General features: G+C 42.4%; 1 protein-coding gene across 2 annotated transcripts in view; it reads right to left on the bottom strand.

Moving 5' to 3' along the window:
• Positions 1-1,399: 1,399 nt before the first annotated feature.
• The window catches only part of DCP1A (decapping mRNA 1A), a 39,119-nt gene continuing 25,424 nt past the window's right edge, over positions 1,400-15,094 (bottom strand). The window contains exons 5-10 of one of the 2 annotated variants that reach the window (XM_068981797.1): positions 14,838-14,976; positions 12,814-12,927; positions 6,703-7,452; positions 4,726-4,791; positions 2,778-2,996; positions 1,400-2,469 (exon numbers count right to left, since the gene is read on the bottom strand). In XM_068981797.1, coding sequence (XP_068837898.1) covers positions 2,389-2,469; positions 2,778-2,996; positions 4,726-4,791; positions 6,703-7,452; positions 12,814-12,927; positions 14,838-14,976 — 1,369 coding nt within the window. In that variant the 3' untranslated portion in view covers positions 1,400-2,388. The remainder of the gene's footprint in view (positions 2,470-2,777; positions 2,997-4,725; positions 4,792-6,702; positions 7,453-12,813; positions 12,928-14,837; positions 14,977-15,094) is intronic. The other variant, XM_068981798.1, reaches the window with a different exon arrangement.

Genomic DNA, 15,094 nt, shown 5'->3' with positions numbered 1-15,094 from the left:
ACATGCAACCTAAACTAGCATGAGGTTCTGGACAGAAGTCTGAATGAGGGGTAAGGCAACCGAACTGTGACTTTCAGCCCAGGGTCATCCAACTGCCACTGTTCAGGTTTGGCCTGACTTCTCTACTGATTCATCCTGGCCTGAACTTCCTGGTTCTCATGGCAGTGAACCTCTGGCTTCTGAATTTTCAAAACGCTTTGAATACATAAATTTGGGAGTTGAAACAGGCTTACCCTTTTCAAGTCTCCATGACTTGGGCACTTAAAAGTTTACTTTCACACTAAGGAAACCTCATCCCAGATTCTCTACTGTCTATCCTATTCATTCCTTGAATTAAAGGGTGAAAACGAACAGATGTGATTACAGACCCTCTTCAGAACTGTCTCTCAACTGTCGTGTAATATTGACCCGACTCAAAGCATCATTTCAACTCAAACGTCTATCATAACAAGAACCCCTTGATTCTTCCGCTTTCCAAAGCCCACAGAGACTTACACCTGGGATGCATGCTAGCCGGCCAGGGCAACTGTCTTCGGAGAACAGTCACGGGGGCGCCCTGGACACCACCTCCTGGGGTCAGCAACATTTCACACCTTACTGTAACTTTCTCTCTCCTGGGTGATGCACAAGCAATTCATTTTTGGTTGCTGAATTTACACACTACTTTTGAAAACAAACTATTCCTAACTCCTAATTGAGTATGAGAACTTAGAAGCTTCCTTGACTTCTGCACAATTCACAAATAATAGGTAGACACAATAGAAGACACTAAATTTGGAAGCAGAGAAGTTGCCCAGGAAGCACGTTTAGATTAACAAAAGCCAATCAAGGTATTCTTTATGCTAAAAAAACAAAAAATAGAAAACAACTTAAGCACAAACTAAAACAAGTATGTAATTCACAATTAATTTTCTAAAATCTCAGCTAAAAGAAAAAAAACCTATGGATTTATGATTGAGTTACCATTAAAGCTTAAATGATTGTTCCCAAGGAACCATCGTATCTGTCAGCATTATTCACAGCTACTCCTTAAGCTAGCTGGTTGAGCCAATTGGGTTTTTACCCCGTCATTAAATAGTGCTCAGAAAAGTAAGCAGTGCATTTTAATTGGTTAAATACTACAAAATGACCTGTATCATAGAAACGAAGACACTTTCATTCAAAGAATATCTTAAAATTACTATTGCTGAAATAAATCAAATCTACATTAAAATATTACTAATCACCATTACATGCCATAAAAGAATAAATATAAATCATGGCAGATCAATAGCAGCATAACAAAGCATCTTTACCTATTTTCAGACTTGGGCTGCAGAAGGGCTCACAGCCTAAGAATACACTGGTAAAGTTCCGAATATCACACTTGGTTTTTAATTCCATATTCTATAATAAAGTAAGGGCAGTGTGAATAACAGTTCCCTTTTCTGCATAGCTTTAAAACTATTCTCAGTAGACTTGAGGAACGGAACCAGAATGGCTTTGTCAGATTGGTCCACTGGTCCTTTTGTCCAAGTGTTAAGGGAAACAATGAACAATGACTTCTCACTGTGTTTAGACAGAAAAGGAAAATAAGGCTATGATTCACACACAAGCTTAACATTTTCAAAACCACTGGAGAGTTTAACTGAAAGTGAAGATTTCTGATAGAATTTGGGTCTTACCAGTCCCAGCCTTTACTTCAAAGGTGTGCCACGCCTGCTCCCACCTCAGCACAGGGCCGGCAGAGCCCTAGTCAAACATATCCTCACAGTGGAAGCCCTCTGTGTGGCATCACCGGGGACACTTAAAATCAGAACAAATGAATAAACTTCAGAACTTTTAAGGCCCAAAAGGGGCATTCGTATAAAATACACTTCACTTGAACAAACCAGTCCTAATCTGCCAGCTTAACCTCTGACCCTTAAAACGCGAAGCTACTTTGCACAGAGCTGACTTCTGCTCTGTTCAGAACTTGACTACCAGCCCAAGGCTTAAGTTTTTAGATGGAAGTGCAGGAGGGGAATCGGGGTATGGGCTGGGCTGACTGCCGCAGGGCTGGTGACCTCTTTTCCCTAAGACCTTGAATATGAAAGTGAGCTGAAAATCAGATTCCTCATTTCACAAACTTGCTTAAAGCTGATGAAAACACCCACACCCACACAACTGAACACAATGGTCTTTTTTTTTCCCCCCCCCCCAAAACAAAGGTCTGCTGGTGATGCTTCACAGTGAAACCTCCATTATCACTGAGAACGTCACTTGGAAAACATTCTTAAGCAACGAGTCTCTTTCTCATAGGCTCAGTTTTAGAATTCTCAAAGCTCAATGTTCTGTTTAGAAGTTTCCATGATGAGGCCTGCTTGCTTCTGAGGTCGACATCCTGCCTTCAGGATTACTCTGCTCTAGTCATAGGTTGTGGCTGTCTCTGTTCTTGGTCAGAACCTGTAAGTAGGCTTCATGAAGTGTGCTGAGGAAGCTGGGATCATTCTGGAAGAGATGGTCAGGTCACGGTTACCTCCTTAGAGCTTACTGTCATGGTAACAGCTTAGGAAGAAGTTATATACATGCTCTGTATAACTAATTATGCCAAGAATCCCACCACCCAGAGACAATCATGAGGAATATTTTGAAATTCACACAGATCTATTTTTCCACTTCGAGAATTTTCCCATAGGGAGAGAGAAACACTGATCCTAGCTGGCCTTGGATTTTCTTTATGAATTGACTTTTTAAAGAATCATACAATTATTTTTTACAGATTGAAAATCCAGAGACTCAACCAATATTTTACATACCTTGATTAGATGTATTAATGTATCCTGGAGCTGAGACTTGGTGAGGATAATGGAAGGCTTTCTCTGATTTTCTGTCGTCCCAACAGTGAGAGGAGAAGGGGAGCTGGCTTTCCTCTCAAGGTCTGAGGACCTTGTCACTGTCTGCTGGAAAACACTGGGGGACAGCAGGACTGAGGGCACGGCCGAGGTTGTTGCCGGAACCAGAGGGGGGCCTGCCACCTGCAGGGGAACAATGGCCATTTTGCAACAAAGAGTGTGGGAGCCAGCAGCCAGGCCCAGAGGAGGGGACGCTGATAACAAGCACAAGCAGCAGGAGACTGGAAAGCAGAGCCCAATGCTGACTATTCAGAGTTCAGATAAAGGGCCAGAAGCGGCATCTAAGCATGCAATGTCTGGTTAGGAAGCTTGTTCGCTGAAGGATGAGGAGTCCATTTACATGATAAGGGTGGCCTCGAGCTGTTATGAGACGCCAAGCCCCATCACTACAGAAAGGGAATCTGATAAGGCACAGTAAGAACAGTCCTGAGATAAGTTGAATATGTCAAGTTTTTCCATGAGGGACACAGAAATGCTTGGAGGAGGGTGTGAAGGAACTATCTGAGGTGATGGAAGTGTTACATAACTTCTCACTGCCCAAGAGATATATGTGTATTAAAACTCAATTTAAGAAATCTGCATTTTATTATACATAAATTTTAATTCAATAAAAAGAATTATATGAAGCATCAGTTATATGAAATTATATGAAGCATTAGTTTCTTTAGTCGTGTTCAATGTATTTATTATGCCACCACAGTCATCAAAGACACAATTTTAAAAACATAAAACTAACATTTACCTCCTTCTTTCATTTAGATATACTTCTGGGCTAACAATGGCTAACCAGCAGAATACACAAAAGAGTAATAATATTTTTTTTTGAAAGTGAAAGTTGCTCAGTCATGTCCGACTCTTTTAGACTCCACGGACTTGTATAGTCCATGGAATTCTCCAGGTCAGAATACTGGAGTGGGTAGCCTTTCGCTTCTCCAGGGGATCTTTCCAACCCAGGGATCGAACCCAGGTCTCCCGCATTGTAGGCAGATTCTTTACCAACTGAGCTGTGAGGGAAGCCCTTTTTTTTTTTTTTTTTTTACTAATTCTCATATTTTGATACACTCAACAAGAAAACTATGTATTTTTTCCCTCCTATCTGTCACCCTCCTCATTTACAAAGAACCAAAGCTGTCCGTAGCTTTGAGAGTGCAGTTTCTGGGTTCTGAACCATCTGTGGTTATTTTTGGTGCAACACCGGGCTGAGAGATCACCAAGAAGTGGTAAGCCGATCACCACACAGCAGGACAAGCTACAAAGACGACCTGCTAAGACCAGTCAGAAGGTGGCTTTTCTTTAAACTCTTAGGCTTCAGGAGAGGTGTTAAGGCTCAAAGGCAAACGGAACCTAAAAGTTTGGGAATTGAAAAAGATGAGTGTGCCTGTCAAAGCTGGTAGGGAACGGAGGATGAGGACAAGTTCTAAAAAATGAGGCAGGGGAGAAGCAGCAAGGCACAGAGCACGCAGGCCTGGGAGGTTCTGTCAACAGGGCAATGGGAAGCCATTGAGCAGGGTGGTGACACTGCCTTGTTTACTGGGACACCATAGTTCTTCCAGGGCAAAGATTGCCTCCTATCCATAGGGATGGGGCCGACTTGCTCTCAGCAGTCGCCCGTTCACAACACAGAGGGAGTGAGTGAGCACCCCTGCCGTGGCCGACCTTGCCCTCTCATACACACACTCAGGGAAGACATCACTGAGGACGGATGACCTGAGGACTGCAGAGGCCACAGCAATGAGCTCTGTCTGCAGGAGTGGGAGGGAGGGGCCTAGGTTTGAAAGCTGAAATGTTTCACCTCACACTCAGCAGAAGAACTTAAGACATACTATGCTCTTTAGAAAAAGGGGATCCTTACCGGGATGGCACTGGATAACACCTTAGGCTGGGCAAAAACTTCAGGATCCTGGTTTTGCTGCATAGACTGCAATGTTTAAACAGAAAAGATGAACAGATGTAGCAACTTTTCATTAAAGATTTCTTAGTTACTGGGGAAAAAATCTAGGTTAGCAGCTGTAAGGAGGAGTTCAAACATGACTTGGTTCCCAGATTCCTGAGGGAAGTGGCTGACCAGAATTTGTCACAATGCAGGATAGGAGCTTCAGGACAGCCCCCAACCCCCTTCAGTTCCACTGGAGAAAAGGGGTGTGCAAAGCCTTGAAAACATCTCTACAGAAAAAGCTGAAACCTGGGTCTCTTATAAGAGTGGGGACAGACCAAGCATATTTTGCTGTTGAGACTGTAGAGATGCAAGATCCTGACAGCATGAACCCTCCTGATAGGGCGGTTCACACTCTGACAGGTGGCACTAAACAGTCTCACACAGAGCCACACACTTCCAGATAAATGCTATACCTATTCCCTGGGAGCCACAGAAGTTCCTGTAGCAGAGCAAATACATTAGGACTCAGTGCAGTCCCAGGTCCTGAAATTCGATACGGCACATAAATGAGAAAGAACATGTTTGTAAGCTTCCTCTGCCAGGAGGCATGCTGGACAGCAGGGTGCTGTCCCAGAGGCCAAATCTAGAGGGGCGGTATTCAGGACTGCAGGTTTTATTTCTAGAACAACAGGAATAGTGGCAGCAGACACATTTCAGGGATGTTTTATCAAACAGAACATTCTCGCTGCTCCTTATACTGCAAACAGAAATGGCAAATATGACAATTTAATCATGTAACCAGGACACCAGGTTTCTTTTTCTGTACAGAATTTTAACGGAATGGAACAAAGCACTCCATTAACTAAGAGATAATATTATACAGAAGAGCCAGTATTAATATTATTTGGTAAAATGTTCAAGAGCTGGGGATTGTAATTATTAAACCTTGAAAGGCTCTACCCCCTTTCAGTTCTGTGATCTGGCACAAGTCACTTCAACTGTGACCTGATTTCCTCATTTGTAAACTCACCGACCTTATAAGTTACTGAGGGACAAACCTCTTCTTCACCCCTATATCCAAACCCCACCAAGTCCCACTCATCCTCCTTCTTAATGAATCCACATGTCCACACTGCCCAGTACAGGCCCCCACCTGCTCAAGCCTGGGTGACTGCCCCGACCTCCGTTCTGATGGGTCGTTGTCCTTCCGTCATCTCCTTTCCCAGCGTGCCACCCTTGGCTCATGCACTTAAAAGACTCTCCAGGGCCCTCAGAACAAACCTCTAACTCCTTGACAGTATTTACAAAGTTTTACTCATCACCAGTACCTGCTCCCCCATGTTTCTTTACACATAGATCCAGTCACACCACAGCTCAGCAAATGCCCTCTCGTGTCTAGGCTTCTGCACCGGCTATTTTCCTTGCCTTCACACACTCTTCCTACCTCTAGGTCTGGCTAATTTCTACTGAGTCTTCAGATCTCAGCTGATGGCCAGTTTCCCGAGGAAGCTTTCTTTGACCTCAGACCTCCAGATGTGGGATGCTCTTATGGCACGCCTAATGCACCTGGCACAAGGCGGGCACTCAGTCAGAGTACTGAGGGAGCAGGGGATGGAACAAAGCTTGGGATAATCTGGATCCATGGTCTTGAGTCAAATAAGGACTCCTAGACGTGTCAGGCAAAAATAAACAAACAAAAAAACGCTAAAATGCACACCCAGGAAGGAAAATACAATTTCTCAGCTTTTATCAGCTGAAATTATTTTGCGAAGTGGAACTGAGTTACACCACCAGTTACCGATGGTTTGGTTGATCACTGCAGGGCTTCTCACCTCTCCTTTCTTCTAGCCCCTTACACACTCAACGGTTGTCTCTTTAAACAACTCTGCCTCCTCTCAATCAAAATCCAGTTTCATCCCACTAGGTTACAGCCACCCAATCTCCTGCCAGTACCTGAAGGGGAGCAAGCACCATGTTGCTCAGGGAGGCTGAGGCTCTTGCTGCTGTCGCTTTAGGGGAAGGCTCTATGAAGCTCTCAGGGGTGGCCAGCTGGCCGGCTGCTGGAGAAAAGCTGGGTGCTGCTGCACCTTTCCCAAGTGACTGTGTCTGTATTTGGTCATGCTGCGGGGTCAACCTGAGTTTCTGGAGAAGATCAACACTTGGGAGAGACGGACTGGTTGTGTTTGTCACGCTCAGCGGGGCCCTGAATGGGCTCTGGCTGGCAGTCAGGCTGGCGTGGCTCAGCTCGGGGACAGGCTGACTCAGGAGTGGAGACCTCTGCCTAGGTGTAGTCTTCACTGTTTGCATCATGGTGGTTTTTCGGGGTAGGCTGGGGGGAGCCTGTCCAGTAGAAGCTTCTGCTGGTAGACTAGGACTTAGCACAGAGTGCAATGGGATGGCATAGCTGGGGGCCTGCTTTTCACTGGACTGAGTGATGGAAGCAGGAGTGATTAGCACCGGGGTGGTGACTTCGGGCTGGACTGAGGGGTGGGCAGCAGGATGGACACCCAGGTTTTCCGACTGGGGGGCCCCTCCAGGCTCAAAGGAAAATGGTAGGAATGAGTTGGGCTCTTTCTGGGAGGCATCTCCTGGCAGCTTCTCCACTTCTTCTGAATCCAGACCCACAACTGTTGGCTGCTCCTTTGACAAAGAGGTTCCAAATAATTCTTCCACCGTCAGATGTTTGTGTCCAGATGGAGCAGACTGAGAAACAAATCAAATCACCCAATGAGAGAAAACTCTTGCAAACCAGCATAACTAACTTTCTTTTCCATCAACCAAATCAGTTTGCAGAAGCAAGGATAGGTAGAGTCTGAAAATAGGAAATGGAACAAGCTGAAGATGTCCTCAGGATTAAGGCCAAGAATGCACCTGGTATCCCCAAGGTGGTGATACACCTACATTTGTAATAAAAATCAAATTTTAGGGACTCAGGTGATAGTTTAAAATTCACCTTTTTTGCTTAGCAAACAGATGTAAGGTAAAGGGGCAATTACTTTGCTCAAAGTTAATTTGCCCCATGTCAGTCACACATGGTAGGGAAATTACATTCAAGAGGATATGAGGACCAAATGATGATCAAGCAATCCTACCTTTATGTTCATATTTTTTTTATTAAAAGGCAGGCATTGTACCTTAAGGACTAGGCCTCAAATACCAGAAAATAAATTTAACTATTAAAAAAAAAATTAAAGTATAGGTGATATAACATATTAGTTTCAGGTATACAACATAGTGATTCAATATTTTTATAGACTGTACTTCATTTAAAGTTACTATAAAATATTGGCTATATTCCCTGTGCTGTACAATTTATTGTTATATCCTATTTATTTTATACATAATAAGTTTGTACCATTTAATTCCCTATCCTATATTGCCCCTTCCCAATTTAACCATTTTTTAAATAGCAACCTTCCAATTCCCAAATCACAGACGCTGAAGGAAAAGGAAAGCATTTAAGCCTGAAAGTGTTAAACTTACTTATATTTTAGTGATCTGGTTTACTGATACCACTCCAATGATTCAGAGAAGATACGTTCATAGTTCCCACTTGTGAGCTTTCTTGCACTCTCCCTTCAAGCAGTACTGCTGAATTCATTTAACCTTTATTTGCTGGGTATGCAGAGGGTGCCAGGCCCTGCCCTGCCCTGGGCCCAAAGGACTCCTTTCATTTATTTTATTTTTTGGCTGCACTGTATGGCTTGCAGGATCTTAGTTTCCCAATCACAGACTGAACCAGTATTCTCTGCAGTGGAAGTGCATAGTCGTTCCTCACCACTGGACCCTCAGGGAAATCCCAATTACGTAGCTCTTAACCACCATATTCTTTTACATATACATATGTATGTGTATACACACACACACACACCAGCATTTAGATATACCTACTTTAGAAAACACAGATCACATTGGAATGATCTTGTAGAAACTTAAAAGTCTTTTCCAGTGAAGAATACTATGTTATAAGAAAAGGAACAATCAAAAACCAGACATGGAGAAACCTCACCATGAAATACACCTTAGGCTTCGAAAATGATCCAGGTAGCAATTTTTATCCATCTAGTGGAACAAAAACGAACTCTTAAAAAACTGAAACTATCCACATTGACATGTGAAATGTTTCTATACTTGAACTTAAGAACAGGCATGTCTGCTCATTTAAAATCTACTTCATATTAAAAAATGAAGTCATCTGGTAGTGTGCAAAAGCAGCAGCCAGTTTCCAATTTCTCCACGCTGCCTCCCTGCAACATCTGCCAGGCCAGAGACAGATTATTAGACTTTATGGAATGGGGTGTGTGGTAAAGCATTAGGTTTCAGAGGTACCTCACGTAAGGCAGAAGAAATGAGGTTACAAGGCAGTAAGAATTATCACAGACAGAACGCTCACTGTACAGGAGGCCCTGTACTGCACTCTGCATGCATTACTCTATTAATCGGTGAGGGCAGTACTATTATTACTGCCATTTATGGATGATGCCCAAGTACAACAGAACCAGATGCCAACCTAGTTCTAACAAGACAATCCATATTCTTAACCATTACGCCACTGCACCGTTATGTCCACAGTGCAGATGACAGGTTATCTAATCATCTGAATGGTGATAGGATCCTTTGGAAAAGAGAGGTGCAAGTAAGACCTGAATAACTAAGGGCTGGTGACTGGTCAGACTGTACCAATTTTTGGAAATATGTAACTGGCTGAATTAGTCACTAGAGGCTGAGGGGGCAGAGCATGTGTCTTTACACAAACTCTCCAAAGCTTTATTGTCTCTGACCTGGTTTGGACAGGACCCGTTCCATTCTCCTCTGCCTCTGACAAGAAAAACTGGCTGCATTCCTTTAGTTGTTGGGCTTATTTATTCATGGATTCATCACAGAAAAGTGCAATTTTATTCTTTACTCATGTCAATATACTTACAGTCTGGATTCTGAGTTCAGCAATGCCTCACTTAAATCAAATTTTAATCTGACCATTCCCTTGTGAAATGGAATTCAGTGAGTGACAGTATGTATGGGACTGAAAAAAAAATTTTTTTAAGAAACTATATCAGGTTTTCCATTGTTCTTCTCTCACCCCACAGCTCTTGCTGTTTACAGAATTTCATATTTCTGTTTGGATTTACTGTGTCCATGTCAGATTTCCAACTCATTAGTGCCCTGGGCACACTAGAAGGTGTGATTATTCTTAACCACAGGAACAAAAAAGCAAAAACAAAACAAAACAAACTAGGGAAACTGTCCCAAGGAAATTTTAGTAAGTGAATAATGAAACTGAAATAAAATTTAATACTATTAATATTAAAGCTTGACAGCATTATTTGCTCCTCAGCACTAGATGGCAGTGTTACTAAACCAATGTACTATTCTGTGTACAGGGCTGGTTATGGATCTGAGCTAATTTTAGACAATCATGTGGCTCAACAATATCCAGTTCTCAGTATTTTACAAAATGCTGTCACTTTGGCCTATAAAATGGAGTCTTTTGGGGTTCATTTTTTCATTTGGGTTTCACAGTAAATCTGTGAGTCAGGTACTGCCAGAATCCTTAATCCCATGATTCAGAAATGAAAGGGAAAGTGACTAGCCCACTGGACATTCATGGCTGATAAGCCAGACTAGAAGGAATCTGCTCCTCCACTTGCTCCTTGTCTTAACACATATTCTTTAAAAATTAAATTTTATATAACTTTCTCTTTTAATATACGTTTGACCTTCAGGATCTTAAATTCAAATACAGTAAACATGGAGCAAAGAAATGTAGTATACAAAATCTGGTTTAAATAATTTACCCCCTGCATCCCTAGAAACATTATACATACATTGCTTAGGAATGTAAAATGGTATAGCCTCTTGGAAAACAGTATGGTAGGGCAATTTCTAAACTAAAACTTGCAGTTATGAAATTACCCAACATTTGTACTCTTGGGCATTTAACCCAGAGTAAAGGCAATTTAGGGCTTCCCTGGTGTCTCAGCAGTAACGAATCTGCCTTCCAATGCAGGAGACACAAGTTCAATCCCTAGGTCGGGAAGATACCCTGGAGAAGGAAATGGAAACCCACTCTAGTATTCTTGCCTGGGAAACTGCATGGACAGGGGAGCTAGCAGGCTACAGTCCATAGGGTTGGAAAGAGTCAAACACGATTTAGTAACGGAAAGGACAAAGGAACAACAAAGGAAATGCGTGTACAAAAATCTGTATACAAATGTTCATGGAAATGTCATTCACAATAGCCCCAAACTGATAACAACACATGCGTCCTTTAACAGGTGAATGGTTAAAAATGTTAATTCTACTCAGCAGTGATTGGGAACTATAATATATGTAACAATTTCAATGAATCTCTTCAATGAGTTATGCTGAGTGAAGAAACATACTCCCAAAAGGTTATATGTTGTGTGATTCCATTTATAGAAAATTCTTGAAATGACAGTGTTATAAAGCTGGAGTCATATCAGTCACTGCTGGGGTTAGGGATGCCAGAGGAAGGCTAGGAAGGTGTGACATATAAGTCAGTGTGACAACAAATGGGCAATACAAAGGATTCTTGTGGTGATGAAGTCTTCTATCTTGACTGTGGTGGTAGATACACAAAGCTCTACATGTGATAAAATTGCATGGAACTAAACACACACAAATGAGGCTTCCCAGGTGCTGCTAGTGGTAAAGAACCCGCCTCCCAATGCAGGAGACATAAGAGACATGGGTTCGATCATTAGGTCGGGAGGGTCCCCTGGAGAAGGGCATTGCCTGGAGAATCCCAAGGACAGAGAAGCCTGGAGGGCTACAGTCCATAGGGCTGCATAGAGTTGGATATGACTGAAGCAACTTAGCATGCATGCAAACACATACGTGCATATACCCACAGAAATGAATATGAGTAAAACAACTGAGCACAAGATGGGTATACTGGGTTAATATTCTGCTTGTGGTATTGTACTATAGTTTTCAAGCTGTTATCAATGGAGTAAACAGGCGAAAGGGACATGGATCTTTCTGTATTGTTTCTTATGACTGCGTAGGAATCTGTAATTGTCTTAAAATTAAAGGCTTAAAAAACTATGGCTTTTACTTTTTCTGTATTATTTCTTACAACTGTATATGAATCTGTAATTGTCTTAAAATAAAAAGCTTAAAAAACTATGGCTTTTACTTGATATCTGTTCACTTATCAAGTCATCAGTTTTAAAGAGAATTACTTCATAAAAATATAAATAATAAAATAAAAAATAAATAAAAACAAACAGAACTATTTCATTCAACAAATATTTACAGTGCTGGGTGCTGAGGATACCGCAGCAAACAAGGCAGGCAAAACTGCCTGCCCGCTATGATACTTGGATTTTGGTGGGGAGGAGACAATCAAAAAACTTAAAAAAACCACAAACCCTGATAGCTGCAAGAAAATAAAGCACAGTAGAACAGGGGGAGGGAAGGATTGTTATTTAAAATAGGGTGGTGTGAAAGGCCCCCACCTACATGGAAGACACCAGAATGGGAGCAAGGTACTTCTAGGAGGCAAGTCTTTCAGGCTGTGGGGACTATAACTGCAAAGGGGACTGTAACTGCAAAGGCCTGTCCTGGGGCAGGGGCAGGTCTCACACATCTGTGAAAAGGTAGAAAAGCCTATGAGGCTGGGAACAAGGCAGAAAGATGGAAGATGAAGCCAGGGGTAGGGGGGCCAGATCAGATAGGGCCTTAGGGGTTACTGCCGTGACCCTGGCTTTTATTTGAGTGAGATGAGACAACACTGGAGGAAAGCCGCGGTCTAACTTAGGTTAAACCAGGATTACTTTGACCCCTGGGTCAAGAAGAGGAGAGGGAGTAGCTAGGGCAAAAGCTGGGAAACCAGATAGGAGGCTACTGCAAAACCCGGATGAAAGACAGTTACATGGACCAGGGGAAATGACATGAGAGGATGACATCACGCTACTGCCTGTACGCACATACTCTGACAGATGATCAATGTATCAAACTTGTACTGCATCAAAGCCCTTACAAAATGCTGACTCTGTGTTAGGTTACTGTGGACAAAGCGAGGGCTTGAGTTGTACAAACCTTATCTTGCAACCCAGATGGTGTCTCTTCTAGCGTCTCAGTGCTTCCCAGATTGGAGATCTGAGTACTTGGCTGCAGCCCAGGGCTGGAGATATTTGAGTCGCCCATCTGATTCTTAAATTAAAAGGAAAAGTACATCATGTGAAAAAACTTGCTATTGTTTGGTTTACAAAACAGCATTCAAGGTTACTGTTAACAGAAATATTATTTTAAAAGTCAAGGATAATCACCCCCTGCCAAATGCCAAATGTTTGCTTTGGACCTGCATGTCAATATGGAAATTAATTGGACAATAAAATTTCTAGAAAGTTGAGCACATGATTTTAGACAATAGTGTTCGTAACAATTGTTATTTTTATAACCCCTTTAAGGACAAGCAAACAGCATTACTTTATTATATATTTTTTTCCATTTTTTTTAAAGTTAATATATGGTAAAATTAACTTTTGAAATGTATCACCAGGCTTCCCTGGTGGCTCATACTGTAAAGAATCTGCTTGTAATGCAGGAGACCCTGGTTTGATCCCTGGATTGGGAATATCCCCTGGAGAAGGAAATGGCAATCCACTCTAGTAATTCTTGCCTGGAGAATTCCATGGACAGGGGAGCCTGGAGGGCTACCATTTCTTTCACTTTTGAAATGTATAGTTTTGTGTACCCATTACCACAGTCAGGATATCTGACCTCCCCAAACTCCCTTGTGCTATCCCAATGTAGTCATGCCCTCCTTCCACTCCTGGCAACCAGTGACTCTTCTCTGGCACTAGTTCCGTCTTTTCGAGATTATCATCTAAATGGAATGCTGGCTTCCTTAACTTAGCAAATGCCTTTGAGATTCATCCAAGTTGTTGCATAGATGAATCTGGCAATCTCCCAAGTCTCTACCTAGAGATAAAGGGTCTATTTGGAACCATCTGAGGCAGAGGAGAAATCATCCAAACACTAAGACGTGAACTCATGGGCCGCTGCTAAGACTAACACCATATGATTAGATGACAGGCGAGTGTAGACAAGCAACAATACTCCTGTTTAAGGAAGTGCCACCTATTTATGGATGGCTTCAAAAATAGAAAGAACACATTATGAAGGAAATATCAAAGATTTAACTAAATCCCCAAAGGTTTAGTCTTAATCCAACCACAGAAATTTTATTTACTCCATACCATATCAGAAGAATTTTCCTTACAACAGTAATTACTGCGCTGTCCATACTTTTCTACCTTTGCAACATGCATTAACCAGAAATCATGTCAGATTTTTACACTGCTCATGTGACCTAGAGCTCCTCTGCAGCTCTGCACACAGAAACAAGGCTTCAGCTCTTTCTTTCCCCTGGAGAGGACTTGCTTCCCAGCCTGAGGAGGAAGGCGGGCCCCCTCCTGGAGCCTCTGCTCTAGTGTGCAGCTCCCGCACTTTTTGTCCTGTGTGGCACCTTGACCTCATCCTCACTGGGAATGGGTGACAGAGCTCTCAACTTACTAGCTGTTACCACAACACCGAAAGGTCTCTATAAAAACAGAAGGAATCTATGTAGATAACCCATATCTCATTAAGGGTATGGAGGGAATTTATGGTAATACATGGTAACTTAAAAACTCAGAAATGGTTCTTGAAATTTATTTACTTCATCCAGTTTCCTAAGAATCAATGAATTCATTATAGAGATGATTGCCTTTTATGTATTAATTTTCACAGATCCATAAATTCTTTGTAATTCTCTAAGACAGACATTGAGGAATCTGTTAGAACTTTAAACATCTCATGGGTTCTAATGTACATTTCTTTACCCAGGAAGTGGGACCTTTTATTTTCCAAAATCCTTTTCTCCCACAGTAATTTTTAAGTAACAAAAAAAGAACACTTTGAATTTTCAGAGGTAAGAACATCCCTTTCCTGATCTATAAGACAGGTCTTCTTTCTGAACTACTTATTTCTGCTGGTCCTGGAGGTGACCTCCCCAGTCCACCAGACTCGCCACCGGTCTCCTCCCTGCTCTGGTTCTCCTGCTCAGCGCACAGCCTCACCCTCTCGTACTCATCCTTGGCTCTGCTTAGCATCTCCAGGATGTCGATGGGCCTGTGGTCACTGCAGCCATTGGCCTGGTTGGGACTCTGCTTATCCCGAGCTGCTTGCTGGGACCGCCGCGTCTCCTCTTCTACCACGCTGGAGGAAGAGAACCAAGTTTTAGAAAGACCTTTTTTGACACAATATGACCCAAGATTTTGGCGTCCATCTTCCAAGGATACTGGAAGACTGCCTCATGGTAACAATGCCTTCCTCA

Source organism: Capricornis sumatraensis, chromosome 10 (genome assembly GCF_032405125.1).
Source record: "Capricornis sumatraensis isolate serow.1 chromosome 10, serow.2, whole genome shotgun sequence".
Lineage (NCBI taxonomy): Eukaryota > Metazoa > Chordata > Mammalia > Artiodactyla > Bovidae > Capricornis > Capricornis sumatraensis.
The sequence above is the reverse complement of the archived record's forward strand: the minus strand, read 5'-3'. Positions and strand labels throughout refer to the sequence as shown.